The following is a 22,520-nucleotide window of genomic DNA, read 5'->3' as shown; positions in this document are numbered from 1 at the left end:
TTCTACATGCATTTATGAACAACCAGGAAGTTCTTTCTTTTCTTCCAATTCCACAAGAGTCCTGCAGTGCCCCTCTTTAGCACCAGCACTTTGCAGATGTTGTGAGGTCATATTGGATCCAAACCTACAGTATGCAATAAAATATTTGATACAAAAAAGTTACTGAGATAGGGAGAACATTCACATTAATACCTAATATTTTGATACAATCTGGTTTTAAGTTTCTCTTTTCAGCTAATGATTATGAAGTTAATCGGGGCGGTTGTCTCTTTTATAGTAAAAACTACATATAAGATATTTACCTTCAATTTCCAATTCTTTTCACCCTTGTTGGCAAGTGCACTTTCACTATGAACCAATCCACACATGCCAACATCATCCTGAACATGGATGCCAAGGAGAAGAAAGAAGACTCCAAGCCCCTGCCAGGGCTTTGAGACATCCAGGGCATCCAGAGAGATGCCCTGGGTTCCGACAGGCAATGAGCTCAAAAACGACAACAATCTTAAGGCAGTAAAAGGCTTTAAACACTTTGCTTTTGATTGTATTTAACAGCATGAATTTATCTTTGCCAAAAGTAGCAGCTGGAAATTTTACATTAAAATAAATTTTCTTTGGGCTGAAGGATATTAACTGGTCAAACTAAAGCTTGAGAACAGAACAGGCAGAACAGATTCAGTGAATTGACAAGCAACTTCCTGACACTGGTGACTGAGAAGCCAATCTTGGCACTCACAATACCAGAAGAAATGTGTGGGCATGTGAAAGTTTTTGCTGCAGGGATCATGAGACAGTGAATTCAGAAATTTGAAAGGAGGGAGAATAGCAAAGAATGGAACTGAAGTTTGCAGAGCAGACTTTAACTTCTTCAGAGTTGCTTGGAAGAGTCAGATGGGATTTTGGCCCTGGAGAAAAGATGAGTCCAGGACAGGTGTTTAATTTTCAAAGTCCACCTCCTTTAAGCCCAGGAATTGTTCTACCTGATATGCAGACTTCAAACAAAGCAACAAAAGGCCTACACAAATGGCCAGAGAGCTCCTGACTACACTCACACCTCTTTAAGCCCAGGAATTGTTCTACCTGATATGCAGAGTTCAAACAAAGGCAACAAAAGGCCTACACAAAGGGCCAGAGAGCTCCTGACTACACTCGGATATAAACAGGAAATGTATGGAGAGCAGAAGTGGGGACAGCTGAATTAGGAGGAATGCAGAGCACTGTACAGTCATGCAGGGATGAGATGACAAAAGCCAAAGCCCACCTGGAGCTGAACGAGGTGATGTTGTGGTTTAAGATCAACTGGAAATTAGCCTCTGAACAGCCACTTCCCTTTCCCTGACACCCTCCAGTGAGAAAGGGACAAAAAGGGAGAGATTATGGGTTGAGACAACAACCTACTGGAAAAACACTAATAAGGAAAACAAACAGTTACAGCAACAATACTAATAATAACAATATATAAAAGAGGGTGATTTCATGCCAAAAATGCTTATGGAAGTCCACCTATCCCATTGTTACCATGGCCAGCAACATGCAACTTTTTCTGAGACAAAGGAGAAAAATGGCAGGTGTTAGTGCATCCCTGGTGGCCATGTGTCTTTTCCAGACACAAGAAAATGGTGGACATTACCACAGCCAATGAGGGGGTTTTTGTTCCACATCTGAGACAATGGAAAACAATGATGGACAAATCTCCCAGGCCAGTCCACATGGCTCCACCCAGACCACACCAACTGTACCACTCTATTCAGCACTTTGCTTTCACAGATAAAAATGTCTATCTTTCCACTCTGCCTTTTCTTCTACCCAAAGCCATGCCCTACAGCAAAGGCATGACTAGTATAGAATAATTCACCCGTACACATCCATGTGGCTCCAGCCTCCTTGACTTTCCCATACCTCTATCCCAGCAAATGCAAAAATAACTCCGTTGGGCTGAAACTAGGACAGATGAGAAATGGGAAGGGTAATGGGGAAAGTTTCTACAGCTACGTGAGTTGAAAGAGGACATAGAAAAGGCTGAGGTGTTCAATGCCTTCTTTGCCTATCTTTACTGGCAAAAGTAGTCTTCAGGAATTTTAAGGCCTTTGATACTAGACAAAAAATATGGAGCGAGGAAGACTTTCATTGATGGAGCAAAAAAAGGTCAGGAAGTACTTGAAAAAAAAAGGACATACACACATTCATGGAATGATTTAGGATGGCATGCACAGAGCTGAAGAAGCTGAGTCATGCTATCACAAGCTACCCTCTACTGTCTTTGAAAGATTGTGGGTGACCAGAGTGGTCCCTAAAGTAAGACAGCAAATATCACTCCTGTCCCTGAAAGAAGGAGGATCTGAGAGTTATAGGCTGGTCAGCCTCACTTTAGTTCTTGGGGAAGTGATGGAATAGACAATGCTGGAAACCCTTGCCAAAGCCAAGGACAAGACAGTAATTAGGATAAGGAAGGATTTACGAAAGGTAAATTGTGCTTAATTAACCTGACAACCTTCTACAATATTGAAGTTCAACAAAGGGAAGTCCTGCCCTTGTGGATGAACAAACCCAGACATCAATACATGCTGCGGCCAGTGGGCTGGAAAACAGCTACACAGAGAAGGATCTGGGGGTCACATGCTTAACAAAAAGTTATCAACTCACCAGCAACTCACCTGCACAGCAAAGACAGCGACTGACATCCTGAGTTGCACCAGGAAAAACAGCAGCAGCAGCTGGAGGAAGGTGATCCTTTCCATCTGCTCAGCACTTAACTGGTAGAGTTAAGATACATCTGGAGTGCTGGTCCAGGTCTGGGTTTCCCAAGCACGTAACACACATGGAGATTCCAGAGTACCTCCAGCAAAGGACCATAAAGGGACTCAAAAATTTGTCATAATGACACACTGAGAGAGCTGGAAGTGTTTAGTCTGAAGAAGAGAAGGCTCTTGAAGGATTTTATTGATTTCTAGAAATACTTGGTGGGGGAAAAAAGAAGTGTATGGACCTAAGCTCTTCTCAGTGACAGGACAAGAGGCAATGGGTACAAACTGGATGACATGGAATTCTATCTGAACACTCGAGAAGGTTTTCCTGTTCAGTTTTTGATTTTGGCCTTTTTTTTTTTTCACACTATGGGAGCAGTCAATCATTTGTACAGTTTGCCCAGAGAAGTTGTGGCATCTCAGCCCTTGGAGATAATTAAAATCAACTACACAAGGTCCTGGCAGCCTCCTCTACCTGACTCTACTGTGACCTGGGACATAGGTGATTTTAGTCCTGATGAACTAAATGGCCCCTTCCAACCTTGAGGATTCTGTGCTCCTCTGGTTCAGGTGAGTAGTATATCACCTTCCAAATTGCCTCTGAACACAGAGAAAATATGAGGGCTTAGGAAACAGAATGATCCAAATAAATGTTAGTGCAATTACAGCTGAATAATACAGGAATCTTGCAACTTCTAGACTTGAGGAAGCTGCTAATTAAACAATAGCATAAAAGGGTGTGGGTTTCTGTCACAGTGCCTAGACACTGCGATAAGATGAACAGTATAAATAATAATTTTCCCTCTGCTAAATGTATGGTCTGGTTATAAGAGTGCTGCATCTTTTTTTAAGTTCATATAACTTGCTTTTTTCCACACCTTCATCTATCATGTTAGGTAAAAGACCTCAGGAAATGCAGCACACTCCATGAGACTGTGGCTACAGTCCTCTCCCACACACATCAGATATAAAGAGCTGCACTTAAGCCTTACAAAGTTTTATTTATCTTTGCAGAGAAAAGCAGTTAACTGGTGGAAAATGCCAGTAACATTTCATCAGTATCACCCATCACCATAAAAAAGGGGATGGTGATTTCAGGTTAGGCTACTTCTGCAAGTCTGCTGTTTGACAGCTATTCAAAACCAGACTCAAACAACCGTTTTCTCAAAACAGCCCTTTTCTCCATTTCTGTACACAGGCACAACTAATGTTTCTCCAGCCCAGGTCAAAATTAATACAGAGATTTTGAAACATGCCTTTTGTTCATGATGACTGCCCTAATCAAAGTAGACTGCCATCTACTGCAGCTCTAGTGACAGCTTTCTAGTAAAAGCACATTTCTTCAGTCTTCATCTGCTCTCGAGTCTTCTCACTCACTGCATCCTGAAAGACACCTGGCTTCAGTATATTTTACTTTTCAAACTGCATTCTCATTTCAGAAAAGCTTGGCAAATGGGATACTCCATAGTATAAAGAGTCAGTTCACTATGTAATCAAAAACCATTTCATTGTCAGAGAATGCGTAAGAGATTTTAGAAATTCTAGTGGACTGAGTTTCAGAATGTTCTTCCACACAACCCATGTGTTGACCTATCATAATCCAGAATGTGTCTATGCTTGACCATGTGCAATCTACTAGTTAGGAAATTATTATCCTGCACCTAGAGAAGTTATAAAGAATATAAAGACAAATATAAAATATTATATAAACAAGGTTTCTGTGAAAATGAGTGCTCTTACATTACAAAGTAGATTACAAATTGTGTGAGAATGTCATGGTCATATAAAAGAAAAATCTTTGTAAAAAGAACTAAAATCTTAAAATCTCTTTTGGTTTGTGGGAACATTTAATGGTAAGGTAGGACACTAAGTAAGAACATTTGTTTAGAGCCAATTAAGTAATAATGTAATTGTAATAAAGGCAACTTTATTAGAATGCTTGAAAGTGCAGGGTGTCTTGTCCACAATTATGTATTAAGACAGATATACAGCATTACTCTTTATTGTTTACTAAGTGCTATAGCCATTTTCTGATAGAAGTGTTGAAAGAAATTTAAACAATTTCCTTTGCTGCAATATTATATAAATTGTACTGAAATTTGACAACCACAATGAATTGAAATACACTGCAAAGAGGCAAGCTGCACAAAGCCATCTTAACGAACGATACAAGTGATCACACTGTTTCCAAGGAAGCAAAGCTTTCAAGCAAATCACATGCATAAAGTGTTAATGTTCTTTTTCAGAGCACAGTATTGTAGCTACAACTGCTGTATCATTTCACAGGCAGAAAAATGCTGATGTCCATATCCCCAACAGCCTTCTCAGATCTATGCCGGGAACATCTCTTGCACTCCCCAAATTTTTATTGCATGATCCACTCTCACCAAGAATTTAATAAAAACCATGTCCAGAGGGTGAGTCAGACTAGTATTTCTATTCAACTCATTAGGGTTTAATTCCCTCTCACTCACTTTGTGGTAAGTGGAGTAAATTAAAAAAACTTCTGTAACCCCTTAAAGAATTGCTGAACTTGCAGAGATTATCTTTCAAACACAGTAAGCACCAGTATTTTCTCCTGACATGAGGAATATTATGGAAGACAGTCAGATTCCATACCCGACATATTGCTGGAAGGACAAAATCAGCTTTATAGAACAAAGGCCTCCTTTTGGAGGAAAACAACCAAAAAGTCAAAAAATAAGGAAAATCTAAAGGCACAAGTCACATTGATATGTTTTAAAAGCAGGGGTAAAAAAGTATGGAATAACCCCATCTTTGGGCGCAAGTGTAAGTGTGTATACAACACTGCTGTCAGTGTGCATCTGTGAGCAACAGGAGAGGCCTGAGAGGAGGCATGGAGCCAGGGAGGAAATACACCCGTGCAAAGCTTGGTACACGACCCTGTGACTCAGACATGCTCTGTACACCTCTTCAGAAACCTAACAGAACGTGACAAGAATCCCAAACAACACTCACCAAGCATGTCTTTGCTTTGCAACTCCTCCCTCTCTCCCCCTTACTGAAATTTCTCCAAATTTTATCACAGCATTCAAAACCAAGCAGTTGTCATTTCTGGCTACATTAATGACAACATTTGAACATTAAGGCCTCTTCCTGTGTTTATACTGTTATCAGAAATTATGATACTGCAGGTAAAACAAGTCAATACACTACTGCATTTGGAGATCAATGCAAATTATTATGCTTAATGTTATATTGAATTTTTCTTCCCACCTAACTTTTAAAATCATACAAGGCACAAATGGCTAACAGTTTTAACAAGGTCTGTCTCTTCCTTGCTGTTCCTCTTTTGGCCCTGGTTTAACAATCTTCCGTGGCTTCAAGTGATGACAGTGGGTCCCTTTCGTCCTGTCCTCTCATGAATCTGAGATATTTTCAGTGCAATGGCAATAAGAGGACTCAGCACAGTCTAAGGATGAAGAAATACATTGAATTACATAAAGCAGAAGTATCAAATGACATCTTATCTTTACAAATCCTTCTTTTAACTGCACAATTATACAATAATAATAGTAAATAACAATATAAAAACTGACACAGCTATGGCATCTGTTATACTTGACACAATGAAGTATCATGCTTAGCATATGTTTTACGAAGTGTTACATTCAGTATACCTAAGCTATGCAGAAAAGAGAAACAGTAAATATACACTGTACTGATTATTCTTTGTGAAACAGGAAATGTGGAACTCTTTGAAATCTGCAGTACAAAACAACCCAGAAATAACAGAGGTAAACTTGTTTCTATTCTGATGAGGGAAAGTCAAACAGATTATATTTTCTTCCTAAATACACTTAATATATGAAGCTTAGGGTCAGAAGGTACTGTAACAGCTAACTACCTTAACAGAATTCACAGAAGTGTGTTTTGACTAATACCACACACAAGTATATTAACACTCTTGGATAAATTCCAAGAGAACAGCATGAACTTTCAAGTTTTGGTCTACAGGCCTTATTAAACAGCCATTTATGGGCCTGAATGGGTGAGTACAGATAACAGCTATGATAGCACCACATAAAAATCAAGCAAAACACAAATTTTTAAATGGCAACTGAATCTTCTTTCAGTTAGTTAAATTATTCACAAAGATAAAATGGCAGAACTCAGTTTTGTGTGGAAACTTTCTTTTCAGAGATTCATATATTTGGTTACCAAACTAATTCTTCGGCCCCTAGAGACTTTCTACAGCTGTCTCTTTCCAATAGACCAATTCCAGCTTCACACGCATTAGGTTTGAAAATCAAATGAAACAGAACAGTAATTCTGGAGAGCTGAAATTTACAGATATCTTTTTTTATAAGCCTGTATAATCAATACCTTGAATCTGTTTCAGCCACCTGACAGTTTCTGACAGGATGAGGTGCTTGCTTTATTTATGCAAACAGTCAGACAGTTAAATCAAAAGAGTGAAGAGACTAACTGTGCAAGCAGAGTCATGGAATAACACCATGAATGCCATTGGTGTCAAGTGAGTTTATGATTAAGCTCAGTTATGCACAAGTGTGAGCAGTCTGACATGTTATTGTTAAGAAAGCTCCATATTTGTAGATATCTATCTACTGAATAATCACTGAAGCAGAACACAAGTCTATTAAAGTCAAACATACTTAGAGAAGATTAATATGTAGAGCACAAATTCACATCTGTGAGCAAATGCTGCAAAAGTAAATATTAAAATGTGCCAATTTATAAGGTCTGGATGAGATTAAGTCATTTGAAGTTCTCCAGCACTCCCCTAAGAAACCTCTTCCTTATTTAATCTAAAAAGTACAAGAAAAATTAAAAAGCAACTCTCCTGACCTGCTTAACTGGACTCTGCTTTTTTAGGCAAGAAATGCACTCTGAATTAAAAAAAAAAAAATCCACAGGCAACACTTTACACAATGCTGGAACAAAACACGGAATCAAATGAGTTTATATGACACCCATTTACAAAAACAATTTAGCTTGCCAAATGATTCCAATTACTACTAAGTATTTTGCTTGTTGAAATCACTCTTCTCAACAGAGAAAGTCCTTCTGTAATTCTGTCTTTCCACACTTCAATTTAATTTTTACACTTTCTTCAAAGTATGTAAAAAAGGCAAAAGTGCATCATATATGGGATGGCAAGAACAGAATAACAAGAAATTAGGACTACATATGCCTTTTAAAAATTCCTTTCCCTCTGCCATGAATAGTTTACATTTCAGTTGCAAGAGGTAAATTTCAGCCAACAATCATTTATGACTAATATTCCTCTAGAAAGACTTCTATATCTCAAGGAGATCTTTTTTTAAAGTATTTTAAATTGGTTCTGCCTACTTGAGAAATTGTAAAACTTTACTATTGACATTTCAACTCTAAGTGACAATTAAAATTACTCCGCATGTTAAATAGCCCACTTATCTCTTGGCAACTATTTAGGACATACGGCACATTACCCTTTAGATAAAATATAAGAATTGAAAATTAACAGAACTGACTTAAATCAGAATCTTGTTTTAGTAATCACAGATAGAAATTATATCTTTAAAAAATACCTGGGAGGGATGATTATGAGAAAATAAATCAAGCAAACAGATATCTAACATCAGGCAAATACAGATTAAAAGCCTTTTCCTTGGGAATAATCTGTACCAGAGCTGTCAGACACATATAATTCCTCTTGGCTCATTAGGAATTTATCTCTCTGTGATCTTGCAAGAAAATTCCATACAATTTCCTCTCTTCTAATCAAGGTCGCATATAAGATTTATCCCAATGATGCATCTGGTTTATCAAAAAGTTAGGAAGGGCTGAAATGTACCTGCTTGCATGTTAAAAAGCTGAGCATGTGCCTGTACATCCTGCAGAGCATCTACCATAAGGACTCAACACAAAGCTCAGCACAGTGTGCCTTCCATTCCAAAAACACCCGCAAATCTTTTGAAAGGTTTATGCTACAGCCACCTGCCCTCAACGATCTAAGGGATGTGGTTCACTGTGAAACAACCTGAACTGACTCTGTAATATCCACAGCACTGGTGGTGTTCAGTTGATTCAGCTGAGAAGAACACTTTCCACAAAATAAAAAGGAAACTGACCTCTCTAGTCTTGTGCATGGTCTGCCTGTTAACTCAAACAGAATTACAATAAAGGTCAAGAAGCCAGTTGTTCTGCCTCTGGCAAAAGAGGAGGGCAGGCATGAGAGGTGAAATAAACACAAGGAAAATGGAAACCAAGTGGAGCATGAAGACATCTATGTTCACAAAAGATTACTTCTTTTCCAGTATATCCAAAGAGCTTTGAGGGAAGAGGTTTGATTAACTAATTTAGTTTTGATTAACAAATTTCCTTGATTTGTTAAATATTTGATAATAATTGTCCCAGTTGATTTAAAATTTATTCACTCTAAGTGTGACTTCAAGAAGAACCTGAAGCTAAATTACCTGAATAGCACAGACATGCTGCATTATCTAAGAGTGTGTTCAAACAGATATACGTCTCCACATTCCATGTGTCCTCTAAGAAAATCATATGAATTTTAACAGTAAAGGCAAAACTTTACAGTTCAACCAATTCCAGCCAGCAGCTAAGTACCCCACAGGTCACTTCCCTGACCCTGGCAGGTTGGTAGAGAATTGTAAAAATCTAAAAAGTGTGGACTGAGATAAGCACAGCTTAATAACTGAAATAAACCGAGATACAATAACAAAATTAATAATAAAAGGAAAAAGAGTAAGGAATAAAATCTAACCAAACTCCCACAAATTATGCATAATACAGCAGTCACCACCCACTGACTGATGGTCAGCCTGACCTGACCAGCCATCAGCCCCTCACAGTTAACTCTCACACAGTTAATACACCAAACAAGATGTTCTGTGGTATGGAATATCCCTTTGACCAGTTCAGGTCACCCATCACAGCTATGGTCCCTCCCAGAATCTTGTGGACCTCCTCACTGAAAGAGCATGGGAGACTGAAAAGTTCTTGACATGGGTTAACTTCTACTTAGCAACAACTACAACCTCAGTGTGTTATCAGCATTATTTTCGAGACTGAAAAGTTCTTGACATGGGTTAACTTCTACTTAGCAACAACTACAACATCAGTGTGTTATCAGCATTATTTTAATACCAAATCCAAAACAGCACTGTACCACCTAGTAAGAAGAATATTAGTTCTAGACAGATGAAACCAGAACAATTTTATATCATTTTTATGGACTGTACTGTACATTCTGACAGCTAAACAGAGTCATGCTAAAAAAACCCTCAAAAGTAAACAAAGAGGCAGTAATTGTCTAGCAAACTGCACTTGTGCTTAGTGTTGTATACACCTTAAGAGAGCCATATAGGTTCCTTTCATTTTGTCCCAGGACTTCTGGATTGCTCATTTCAGTTCCCTGCTCTTGGACCATTGCACATCATGAACAGTCATTTTTTTATAATCACTCACATATACAATCACATGTAACAAAAAAATTTCATATACCAAGCAAGATCCACTTGCAAATCAGAGAGGTTTTCCCTCTGCTGCTCACTGTTCAAAACTCATTTCATAAATTCACTGTTTGATGATCAAAATGTATTTTTAACCTTTTTTCATTTTTTTTCCTTTGTAATTGGTTTGCCTTTTCCAAAAAAAAAAAAACCACAAAGAAGCAACTCCTGCCCCAAAATCTTTGCTTGGCAGCTGCTAATTTTATGATTCTGTGTCTAACTAGCACATGGTTTACTAGCCTTCAGCAAAAGTAATTGCAGCATTTGTGATTCACTGCATCCCATTTAAAGAGTACCCAGCACAGGAAGGACATGGAACTGTGAAACAAGTCCAAAGGAGGGACACCAAGCTGAACAGAGGCATGGACCACCTGCCCTATGAGGACAGGCTGATAGAACTGAATTTGTTCAGCCTGGCAAACAGAAAGCCTGGGGGTGACCTGACTGCAGCCTTCCAGCACCTAAAGGGAACCTACAAGAAAGAGAGGAACTTTTTACATGTAGTGACAGGGCAAGTGGGAATGGATTAAAACTGAAAGAGCATAGTTTAGATTAGATACTACGAAGAAATTCTTTACTGTGAGGCTGCTGAGGCACTGGAACAGGCTGTGTATGTCCCATCCTCCATCTTCCAAGTCAGGTGTGCATGGAGCTCTGAGAAACCTGGTCTAGGGAGGGGGGCTGGAAATAGATGATCTCTAAGGTCCCTTCCATCCCAAACCATTCTATAATTCTGTGACTCTATGTCAACACCTATTTATTACTGACAGAATTCGCACAATAAATTATAATGTACTATAAACAGAGCTAATTAAGTCATTATCAGAATAATGGGGACTATTGACTACTGACACTCTATTCAGGACACTTATCATGAAACAGCAGCACAACATGTTGTTGAAGAACACACTGGATTTACAAATACAACCATAGTGGATCATTTCTTTCTTTGTCTTTGTATATGAAACTTCCTGTTTGAATCTTATCCAAGTTCAATAATACATCCATATGGCTACACAAAGGACAAGACATGTGTGGGAATGTACAAATATCAAATATTGAGGTGACCTAACAAAGTAAGGCTATAAATGAGATTAAAGGTCAACAAAGTCTTATTTTAGTAGTTCATGCCCATTGAACATCTCTCTACTTTTTACAACTGTATTAAATTTAGGAAAACTCATAACTCTCTTCGTTTAGAAAAAGATACATGCCAATGCATAAAGGTCCAATTCATACAAGACTTCAGAGAGAAACGTATTGTTTGTTATAATGAACTGAGCTTTCTGAAATGCTAGTTGGATGCCTATTTGAATAGTTAAAAACAAAGAAATAATTTTAAAATAGAAATCTTCCATGTAAAAACAATCTGGAAACATTACTCTCAGGTATGCCCAGTGATGAGGGGCATCACCTGTGACAAGCCACATCAATGGAGTGGTCTTTCATTCTAGAGCAGAATATTTCAGTTATAGAAAAGTGTTGGGCATTGTTTTTCAATACTTTGTTTTAGATCTGGACTGCATCACCACCCTAAGTTCTCCAATATTCAAATGTGTTATACATTGAATTGAATTTTATTTATTTTAATTGAGAACACTGAGTTGTTTCTGACATACTTTGGAGTATGATGTTAACTTTTCTTTATTGCTCCTGATTTTCACTGTTGATACTGGCTTGCAGAAAGAACTGAATGGAAAAAAGCAGCAACTCCTTATTTCCCAGATGTCCATGAAGATGACTCTGCAAATTTCTTTAAACAGATGATTCAACAGCCAATGGCTATTCACATTTGTCCATGACCTCAAACATACATTATTGGCATAGTTTACCACTTTCCCCTGAAGTCTTTTGTTGTAGATCAGGAAGTTGTCTATGCTCTACTCTAGCTAGAAAGTATTACTAAAATATTATTTGGGTGACTCTTACATTCATTAATACCTATTGTTTACAGCACATACAGGCCTACATATAAACTGGAACAAAAGGTCAAGGAGGTCCACTTCAACTCAAAAAATGCCACAATTAGTGTCCCAGAATAATATGCACATCTCAACATGTAAACTGGAAAATGTAGTTCAGACGTTTACTTATCTGTGAAAGATTCGCCATCAGAAGCTACAGTGTCAAAGACTACAGAAGCAAAATAAAAGAACTTGAACACTACTGTAAAGCTGGATGATTAATTTTGGAAATTACTTTGTCTGGAAAAGGAAAGGGGGCAGGGAAAGAATGCTGGTATGAGGCAAAATCAAGCTAATTACCATAATGATTCCACAAAAGAGAACCTCCAACACGACTGAGTTGCCTGTCAAGACGGAGACATTTTCTGCGACAAAAAGCAAATGATCTATCAAGGTATTTTTGCCTTTTCATTCAGGTTTTGACTGGAATTATCACCAGACAAAAACATGGAGCAGTGCATTATCTGAAATAAGATGCTGGAAAGACATGGTGATATAAACAGGACCATCTGAATATTTACTTAAGCAGCCAACCTCAAATAATCTTGTCTTGGTTTATGATATAAAAGGTATGGAAGGGAGATTTTCTTGATCAGCTGTTTCAGAAAGAGTGCAATAATACAGAAACCACATACAATTGTCTCTTCAGCTGAAGAAAAATATGTCTTTATCATTCAAAATGTAACAACTTTCTTAAATATCATAAGGTAATACATAAGGTATATGTATATACTTAACATACTCCTTTATGTCAGTGCTTTTTCCATAACAAACCATTTACATATATGCTGTGTTCCTATTACTGACAGCAAATAGGCAACAAAGTTCTTGAAACACTCTTTTAGATGTGTGCATATTAGTATGAACTTTAAAGCAAACTGAATAAAGGAATTACAGTATCAGGAAAACTATGGCACCCCTTCCTAGCAATGCTGTTTTCTGAAAAAGGAGTATTTTATTCACATTTTTTTACATACTTCACTGAAGACTACCAAATGTTCTCCTGGGAAATGTTTAGTTATTTTTGTACATGAGGATCTCCTAAAATTTATACACTGTCTTGAAGTCTGCCATCTGCCTGTCGGATACAATCTATGAGTTTGTTGTTTGTAATGCACTCATGTTGTTGGCAAAGCAGGCAGCCAGGGCATGGAAAGAGAAGCAGTGGGAACTGTGCAATATTATGCAATGAGAAACCGAATAAAGAATTTATTGTATTAATTGAGATGAAACTTCTATCTACCCCAGATGTTATGCACATGGCAGGAGATGAGGAGGGTGTTTACAGTACCCTGTATTTCCTGAGGCAGTCTGGATATTAAAATGCCTGTCTGCACTGCATAAATGCAGGAAAGTCCCTGTAGCAAGTTTCAAGGCAATGACGTTTCTACCCCTGGGATTATTTGTTTGCTAGTGAATATCCTGATTAAACAGCCGAAAGTGCTGCAATCTGACAGGCTCTGTTACCAATACAGAAAAAAAAGTCCCTTCCAGCCTTTTTTCTGTCCTTGGGAATAACAGACCATTTTGGTGCGCTGAATAAAAGACCAAACTGAAATCCTCAAGGACAGTCATAAGCCCTGCTGGCCTGCTTAGGATCCCCTGAGGACCTTCCCCTGCACCCTGGCCAAGGCCCATTACAGCCTGTCCCAGGGGTGTTGGTCCCTGCCTGAGCTAAGCGGTAGGAGCGCTCTGTCTCCGGCCTTATCTCTGCCTCTGCTGCCTGGTTGGACCTCAGGCCCATGCCACAGGCAGCTTCTTTCCCTGAAAGACTGCTTGGATATATGCTGTATTTTGTCTCCAGTTTTGACTTTGATCCTGTCTCCTGAGCAGGTCTATTAATCCTTGTCTCTAGCTTTGTCTCTGGTCTCTGGTACCATCTTCTGCTGCCCCAGATGACTCCTGCATCTGATCCATCACTTGTTGAGGGATGCCAGAGAGCTGCCCTGTCCTCCTCCCTTTCTTGCCGTAGGACTGTGCCCTGGACAAGGAGGGTACTGCCTGTGGTGCAGCAAGTCTGGATGTCTACTGCCTTGTGCAGCAGACCCATTCCTGCTGCTCCCTGGACATTGTCTGTATTCTGGTGAGACTTCACACACCTCTCTCAAGCAAATGCAAGCAGAATTTGATAGATCGTATCAAATGCAGGCATAGGGTCTGCAACATTTCTGTGACAACTGAAGCACTTTTCGTGACTGATACATGACTGTTTAATAGCATAAGAATACACTCACTAAGTTTATGGTCAGAATCCGGTGAAACATCAAATACTTACCTAGGGTTCAAATTCATTTGACAGCATATATGTTTTTGTAGATTTGCATTTGCATTCCAGTCATAAAGACGCAACTACATTAGACTTAAAACTACAGAGCTTTGATTTATTACAAGCCAAATGCTTAACTTCTTTTCCATGAAATATCCTTAGTCCTCTCTTGTATATCACAGCATAAAGAACATTTACTGAGAAGAACCTGAGAGTGTGAAGTGTGATTTATTTTATTAATTCTGCTGGAACATCCAGCAACTTGATCTTAACATTCACTCTTCTTAGGAAAAAGTCTGGTTATGACATGAGATAATTCTTAGACAGCTGCAAGTCTTTCCCTCACAGGGAATCCATACATAGTTTAGACTCTGGTATCCGTATTTCCTAACTGTACTCTGTGAAGAATCCTTGGGATGCCCTAATTAAGTGGCTCTCAGATAATCTGCTTCAGAAATGGTTGTCTTATTTTAAAAATAATGTTCCATAAATCAAATCACAACTTGAAAAAAATTCTGGAAAAAAATTCTAACTAGAATGACTTTTCTTGCCAGACTTGAAGTCATTGCCCAGCATTTAACATGAGACATCTCAGCCCTTGACATTTCTGCTGTGTTAGATATTACACCAATACATATTAAAACTGATGGCCCTTCCTCAAAAGGTGTACTTACAAGACTAGGGAAATCATCTACAAACACAGTACATAGGTCAAAGCATTGAATGTTGCTTCTGATCAAACACGAAAACCCGTAGCCACGGCTGTTACTGAGGCAGTGCTTTACTTACTGACTTACTACAATCCTACTGCATTACCTGTGGTTCCTTATTGTGTTGGCTAGGATCCTTTTCATAACTCTCTGCATAGATTCGCAGAGTAGCTCTCACATGACTAGAAGCACTCATTCTGAAGATGAGTCTGGAAGCATCTGAAAAAATAATCCGCAGCCCCTAGGAAAGGAGAAGGAACATCATATATGTAAGGTCACAGTACCTAAACAAATCACCAGCCACTGCACCAAAATAAAAGTGAAAGGAAGAGTCATCTGGATGCCATTCTTCTTTCCCCACAACTTTGGACAACACACTCATTACTCTTTTTTCCCCTCTGAACATTAGAAATGATGTTGTGCATTCCCTCCCACTCCTAGTAACAAATACTCTCTTACTGATGTTTTTAATTCTTTTACTTGATTTACTCTTACTCTGCATGGCAGAGCACAAAATCAATGGCCTGAGAAATAGGTCATAAGATCACTAAAGGTAAGTGGCCTACAAAACAGCTACGGAATCCCTGGATCAAAAAATAGTTGTCCGTAGTGAATATAAAAGACAGGACCAACTGCTACCTCTCAAATACTACACATCAATATATGAACACAAGAATTTCAATAAGTCTATAGCACAATTTGGTAAACTTAAGGTGTTAATTAATTTCAAGTACATTAATGCACATTAACTGTGTGCATAATAAAGAGGATTAATTCTTTAATTAAATAAAAATTTGCTCTTTGCTGCCATTTTCACATTTTTTTCCTTTCTCCTCCCTCCTGTTGTACTGCATATATGAACACTTTTTTTACACACCACAGGCCATATTCTTGGATTCAGTTTCTGTACAGGAAGGCCAGTAAGGCTGGAGGACTAAATTGCACAGATAAATAGTTGTAGTGTTGCCATATTCTACCATCTGTGAGCTAATACACATTCTAGTTCCCTTTATGTAAATGGTATCCTTAGACTAAGTACAACCTCTGATAAGCCACTGAACTTTTCTTCCCCTTGTTCTTCTGCTGTCAAAGGTCTAGTGCGCAAACTGAGATCCTTGCTACTTCTGTTTAAAGGGCAGTAAACCATTAAAATTGAAAGAAGATAATTAAAAGAAATGCATTTTATTTTTTCAGTTTTATCAGCAGCTTAACAAGACACTGATGTTGGAAATGCAGTGTGTCAATATTCTAAAGTGTAAGTAAAACCTAAGTAAAACCTTTGCTTCCTCAGATATATGCCAAAACATCTTTAGCACCATATAAAGCATTGTTTGATAATCACAGAATCATAGAATGGTTTGGGTTGGAAAGGACTTCTAAAGGTCATCCAGTCCTGATGTCATCAGGTCATTATGTTCACAGCAGTGGGCAGGGACATCTTCAATCAGATTTGGTTTCTCAGAGCCCCATTCAACTTGACCTTGAATGATTCTAAGGATGGGGCATCCACTATCTCTCTGGACAACCTGTTCCAGTGTCCCACCACTTCCATTGTAAAAATAAAAAAATAAAAAAAGTCTTCCTTATATCTAGTCTAAATTTACTCTTTTAGTTTAAAGCCATTACCACTTGTACTACTGGAACAGGCTCAGCTAACAGAGTTGTCCTCATATTTTTTACAAGCCCCCTTGAAGTACTGAAAGGTCACAACAGGGTCTCCCTGGAGCCTTTTGTCTCCTAGTATAATGGCCAACTTTTACCTCTCATCCTTACAATTCAAATTTTACACAAAAATGCCACTGGTCCCATCCCCTGCTTGCTGGACCCTCAGGAGCAGTATTGTTATGTGCTGATGTGTGCAACAAAACACAGTGTTAAAAATTAGAAGTCTTCAGGAACAACAGAATGTTTCATTTGATTTTAAGTCTCATTATTGCAGAATGATAAACAATATTCATGGGTTTCAAGAAACAGAATTAATTAGAAGCAACAGTCTGTGTTTATTGTTTGCCTATTTTCCTGTTACTGTGTTTTTTCCTGAATATGTTGTTTATTAACACTGAATAATTACTATGTAGCCAGCTTCTCATACACAACACATGGCAGTTACACTGAATATAAATCTCTCACCCCTATGTTCTGGGGAATAAAACCTGCACATGCTCTTGAACACTTAGCCGAAAAATCCACACAAAGCCTATGATAGTCTGAAAGAGCCACATTTAGATGATGAGCAAGTTATCCGAGGAAAATGGCAGCAGTGGACTGTTGTTTCATTTGCATAGATCAATATCCTTTCCAATTTAGTGTGCTTGGAGAATCCCACTGAGGCTGCAGACACACAAAGCTAGGAATGTGTCCTTGCCAAAGGACAAACTGGTTGAACTGTACTCTGAATAAATAGGAGCTACTCCCTATGAAAAAGACATGCTTTCTGGTTTTATGGGCTTCCCTTCAGAGTCTGTCTGAAAACAAGCCAAGTCATGTTTCTCTGTTTGTGTTCCATGGTGATATGATTAGCAATTATATTTCCATATAGAGTAAGTGCTTTGGATGAAAAAATTAAGGGAAAGAAAAGTGCAATTAAAATTCACAAGCTGCTTTTTGAACAAAGGTCACGAGTTTGCCATGTCTGTAATTTTCCACTAGACTTGGATATGACAATATCCTCATATCTTGTTTCAGTAGTAATATGCAACAAGAAAGTAGCTCAGTGGCAGATAGGCTGCTCATATTTTCTGGATGCAATGATGAATGGAAACTACAAAGACTCTGAGCTGAAAGGCATGACAATAGTTTTAATGGCTTGCAATATAATTTCCTAGGGTCTGTTTAGGTCAAATAATTTAAAAACCAGAGAAACCACGACCATAAATACATAAACAGGATAAAATCAGGACAAACTTTAATAGGAGTCACAACTTATATTCAAGTTACTTGAATGTAAATTCACACCTGGTAAAAGTACATGGTTTCTTTCGAGCACATAATGAATTTCCAAACACTGAAGGCTCAGGTTGAACTGCAGTTCCTGGTAACCAAGGAATCTCAGTATAGACAGAGTCCAGAAAGAGCTGGTAATTTGCACTAGGTAAGTCAAATATGCCTGCATAGGCTACAACCTTCTGAAGTCTTCTGCATCCTACTGGCTACAATAGATACTGCATCTCAGTCATGTAAATCCTATGGGTAACCACGAACAAGAATTTATTTTTTTTTAATTTTTAATGTATAGCCAGTGGAGATTTCAGACAGAAAATATAAAAAGGAAAGATCTTCTTTCTGTATGATATTTTCCACTGTTCTGGAAAAGGAAACCTCCCTATACACACATTGCTTTCAATAGGGACTTTATCCCATCCTATACTCACTCTGACACTACTGTCTCTAGTTATATACAGCAAGCCCAAGATAAACTAAAGGTGGGTTATTTTATCCAGACTGAGCTAATCTTAAGTAGGAAATGCAGTATCTACCACAGCAAAGGAAACACCAACCCATAAATAAATGGTCAGTCTTGCCAGCTGAACTTTAGAAACAACACTGTTGGAGACAATATGACAGCTGCAAAACTTTGCTAATCCACCACTACAGCCATACCTGTCTTTTGGTCACAGTGCCATCCACAGGATCTATGTACTCAAAGCTGTCTGTTCTTTCCACACTGTAGATATTGTTACCCACAGCAAACTGCTGATGGCTGAATGATTTGTCAGTGATCAAAGCTTCCAGGTCTCTCATTATGAAATACGCTGTTCTGGGTTCCAGTGCTTCATAATCAAACCTTGCACATATATCAAAAAAAGGTAGAACCAGAAAGTAAGTCCCCAGAGCTGAGAAGACAGTTCTGCTTTCAGAGAACTCTATACACTCACAGTTAGCAATTTACTGCTTACTTCAAAAATCAGAAGTGTACCCCTGAAGTACTGATTGCAAATGAAACCAGCACACACATGCAAGTCCTGTGCCATCTAACCATTACATGTGTGCAACCATAGTTCTGTATTGGCCACCTGACTCTAAATCAACAGAAAGCATCTAGAAAACGCAATTTCTAAAGCAACATAGAAAATACACAGCTAGCTTTCAAAACTTAATGACACAATCAGTGCAGTCTCAACAGACAAGTGAAATAGAGAAAATTTTGCTACAAATTTTAAGGAACAGCTGTGTGCAAAAAATCTTACAAATGGCAAACCCTGGATTAAGTCTGGATTAAGAAAGAGGCAGAAGCAAAGCTGAAAATGACAGCTAGAACTCACCATATTGAGACCTTAATAAAAATAAGTCAATGTTTGTATCTTTGGAGGAGTTATCCTGAATTGGAAACAGGCATAGGTTTCAGCTCTTACTAAAACAATGTCACATGGAAGCACTTACATAAAAAAATGTAGGAGCAAATCTTGCTGGGATTATGTTTCTTTTTCAACATCATGTAACAAGGTGCACCTATATATTCCACAAGTAAATAATTCAAATCTTTCTGCCATTCAATATTTAAAAATTCAATTAGTCATATGCTACCAGTGACATATACATGTAGCTCCTTTTTCTGACACTTACTCCTCTGCAAAAGGCTGTCTACAAAACAGTCTTGACCTGTGGTACATCTTCATTCCGTAGGCACAGCAAATGCACACCTAAGGGCAGCCAAGCACATCTAAACTAGCAATGATTGTGGCAGAATTCTCGTACCAGCTGCAGAAGTGCCTTTTCCTCATTTTTCTCACCTGCAGTAGTAGTGCCGACCAAATCTTGCCCAGTGATCCCTGACAATGTCCTCCACACTCTGCCTTCGAGCTGCTAGGATTGAAAGCCAAACTAGCACAGCCCACAGTCCATCTTTCTCTCGAAGGTGGTCAGACCCTACAGAGACAGACATTAAGCACATTATTTGGTATCACTGCAAATCAGAAAACAAGGTAAGAAGGCTGGGAAAATGTCTCATTTAACTGTGTATGTCACATAATAGCAATCAATAGTACTAGCCCCAGCACCTCTGATATGTTCTACACAGAAAATCAGAACTAATGCTTAAACTGTGATCTATTGATGCATGACAAAGCCCATACTTGTAAAGTTAAATAAAAATATGTACAAGTACTTGAATAGAAACAGTAGCAGTTTGAAAACATTTGTAGTCATTATTCCTTCTAACTGATATTCAGTGTTTTCACATCTCTGCTGCTGTTTCCCAGAACTGGGCTAGATAAGTGAACCCCAGCCATGAGCCAGAATATTCTCCTTTATGAGAGTCAAGCTCAACAGCATCTCCTTATCTCCGCAGATGTTCATTTGCAGATGTCAAACCACAGAGAAACAATTTTTATGGAATGGGAAGTTCTATTTCCAGAATGTTCATGACCTCCAGTCAGGACAACCACAAGTGCTTGAAAAGATTCTTCCAGAGTGAAAAAAAAAAAATCAAACAAGCAAGCCAGAGAGCGGGACTGTTCCCATTTTTATATTTCTTCACACCTCTCAGTGCTAAAGAAGACTGGATGCTCTTATCTAGATCCCTTCACAAGTTTGTATTCATGAAGAGAGAAATTGTTCCAACAAAGATGCCTAGGAATAGTTTTGGAATTCCCCGCATGATTCAACATGTAGTCTCAGACCTAAGTAAGATCCAAGACCGCTGGCACTCAGTAAATACTGATAGCAATTATATAAGCTAAAAGACTCAAGAAACTTGAAGAGATATCAAACATGTAGCCATTGCTCCGGCATAATACTATGAAATTTGGTTAAAGTTTGTTGGCTGCAGTCTTAGGGTTTTCTGCTAGTCACACATTATTTAAACCATGAATACAAAGCAAGTGCACTAATTCAGAAGTTTTGTTTACTCCATGAAGTACCTACTGATGGAGGTTAACCAATTAAATTATCTGTCTTTAGAAGATAGTTAACAAAATCCATCAGAGAAGAATCTAAAAACTCTTAGGCTGAAAATCTGTTTTCTGAAGAATTCTCCTTCCTCAAATACAAAAATCTTGTTGCAGCAGCAAGACTGCTTTGTATGGCTTGGCTTTACATAACAGCCTGCAAGGTCCACACAGACAGCCATCTGTCAAAATAGCAGTGTTTTGCTACTGGCAGAGGACAGCACCCATAATACAAACTGATGAACAGAAGCTGTTAATCCGGTGAAAAACTGTCACCTCTTCTACTCCCTCACTGCAGTAATATGCTAGATCAGCTAAAGGATATCTTCTACAGGAACACCAGCACTATGTCCTATGTATAATAAAGTAAGCTTACTTGTAGGCAAAGCAGGCAGCAGAGTCACAGTCATTGTCACCAAAGCCAAGAGTCTGCTCCCAGATAATGGTGCAGGCTTCTACCCCTACCACCAAAAGAGACATCTAGAACAGAGCTTTCACATCTGCCCATATATTGCTCCTCTGGTAACAGCAACAAAAGTCATCACATCACCACAGGGGCTGCGGATGCTCAGGGGACTGTGAACAGCTGGGCACGAGCAGCCAGGCCAGCAGCCAGGGCCTGTCCAGTCCCAGCACCCCCACAGCAGGGCAGTCGGGGGCACCAGGGCAGCCCCAGCTCCGGGTATCAGGAACTTCCTGGGAATGGGGATAGGGCGATGCCAGACCAGGATGTGGGAGCATGGACAGGCCTGGCTTTGGGGGATCCCTGGCCCAGCATGGCAGGGCTGTGGGGAGCTGGACACTGGCCCGGATGCAGCACTGCTGGGGCAGGGGCTGACAGCCCTGGTGCTGCTCCTGGGCAGGGTGAGGGAGCCAGGCAAGGCCCTGGTAGCAGCAGGCTCGCCGCACCATGGCTGCTCCTTTCCCTCTTAACCTGCATGCCTCTGTATGTCTCTCCTTTCAGCCATTCATCCTTAGCACAGAAAAAATTCTGTTTTGCCTAAAATGCTATCTCTGTTGCTCATTATCACCAGCCATTTAAATGGTTTAAGTGTCTCAACAGACACCAGCAAGAAGTGGAGACATGGAACTGAGCTTAACCCCCCAGCAATTTGTTCCAATATGAATGACCATTTATTCTCCTGCTACATAACACTCAGCAGACTGCAGGCCAGAAAATCGTACAGTGAAGAGCACTGCAGTCCTTCAGCAAAACGGTCAATATCTTGACACTGGAGCAATGGGCTACGCTGAGCATTAAAGAGATGTGTTCTGATTTAGCAAACACTTTAAGGACATTTCACTGAACCAAAATGTTCTAGTGAAACATAGACAGAAGCATTTCTGAAGAGCTCTTTGCCACATTCTGAACTTTATTCTGGTATGGCTGAAGTGCATAAATCTATATGAGGAGGGCTGAATGTATTATTCTTCATATACATTTAGCAGATTTGG

The 22,520-nt window shown here is 39.0% G+C and overlaps 1 protein-coding gene across 1 annotated transcript in view; it reads right to left on the bottom strand.

Annotated features, from left to right (window-relative positions):
* Nucleotides 1-4,638: 4,638 nt before the first annotated feature.
* PGM5 (phosphoglucomutase 5) overlaps nt 4,639-22,520 on the bottom strand; it is a 66,886-nt gene continuing 49,004 nt past the window's right edge. Inside the window, exons 8-11 of the mRNA XM_039729904.1 lie at nt 19,911-20,046; nt 18,781-18,964; nt 15,287-15,421; nt 4,639-6,177 (exon numbers count right to left, since the gene is read on the bottom strand). Of these exons, the coding sequence (XP_039585838.1) occupies nt 6,088-6,177; nt 15,287-15,421; nt 18,781-18,964; nt 19,911-20,046 (545 nt within the window). The 3' untranslated portion in view covers nt 4,639-6,087. The remainder of the gene's footprint in view (nt 6,178-15,286; nt 15,422-18,780; nt 18,965-19,910; nt 20,047-22,520) is intronic.

The sequence above is a fragment of the Passer montanus genome, unplaced genomic scaffold (genome assembly GCF_014805655.1).
Source record: "Passer montanus isolate IOZ18808 unplaced genomic scaffold, ASM1480565v1 scaffold7, whole genome shotgun sequence".
NCBI classification, from domain to species: domain Eukaryota; kingdom Metazoa; phylum Chordata; class Aves; order Passeriformes; family Passeridae; genus Passer; species Passer montanus.
This window is presented reverse-complemented; position numbering and strand designations above follow the sequence as displayed.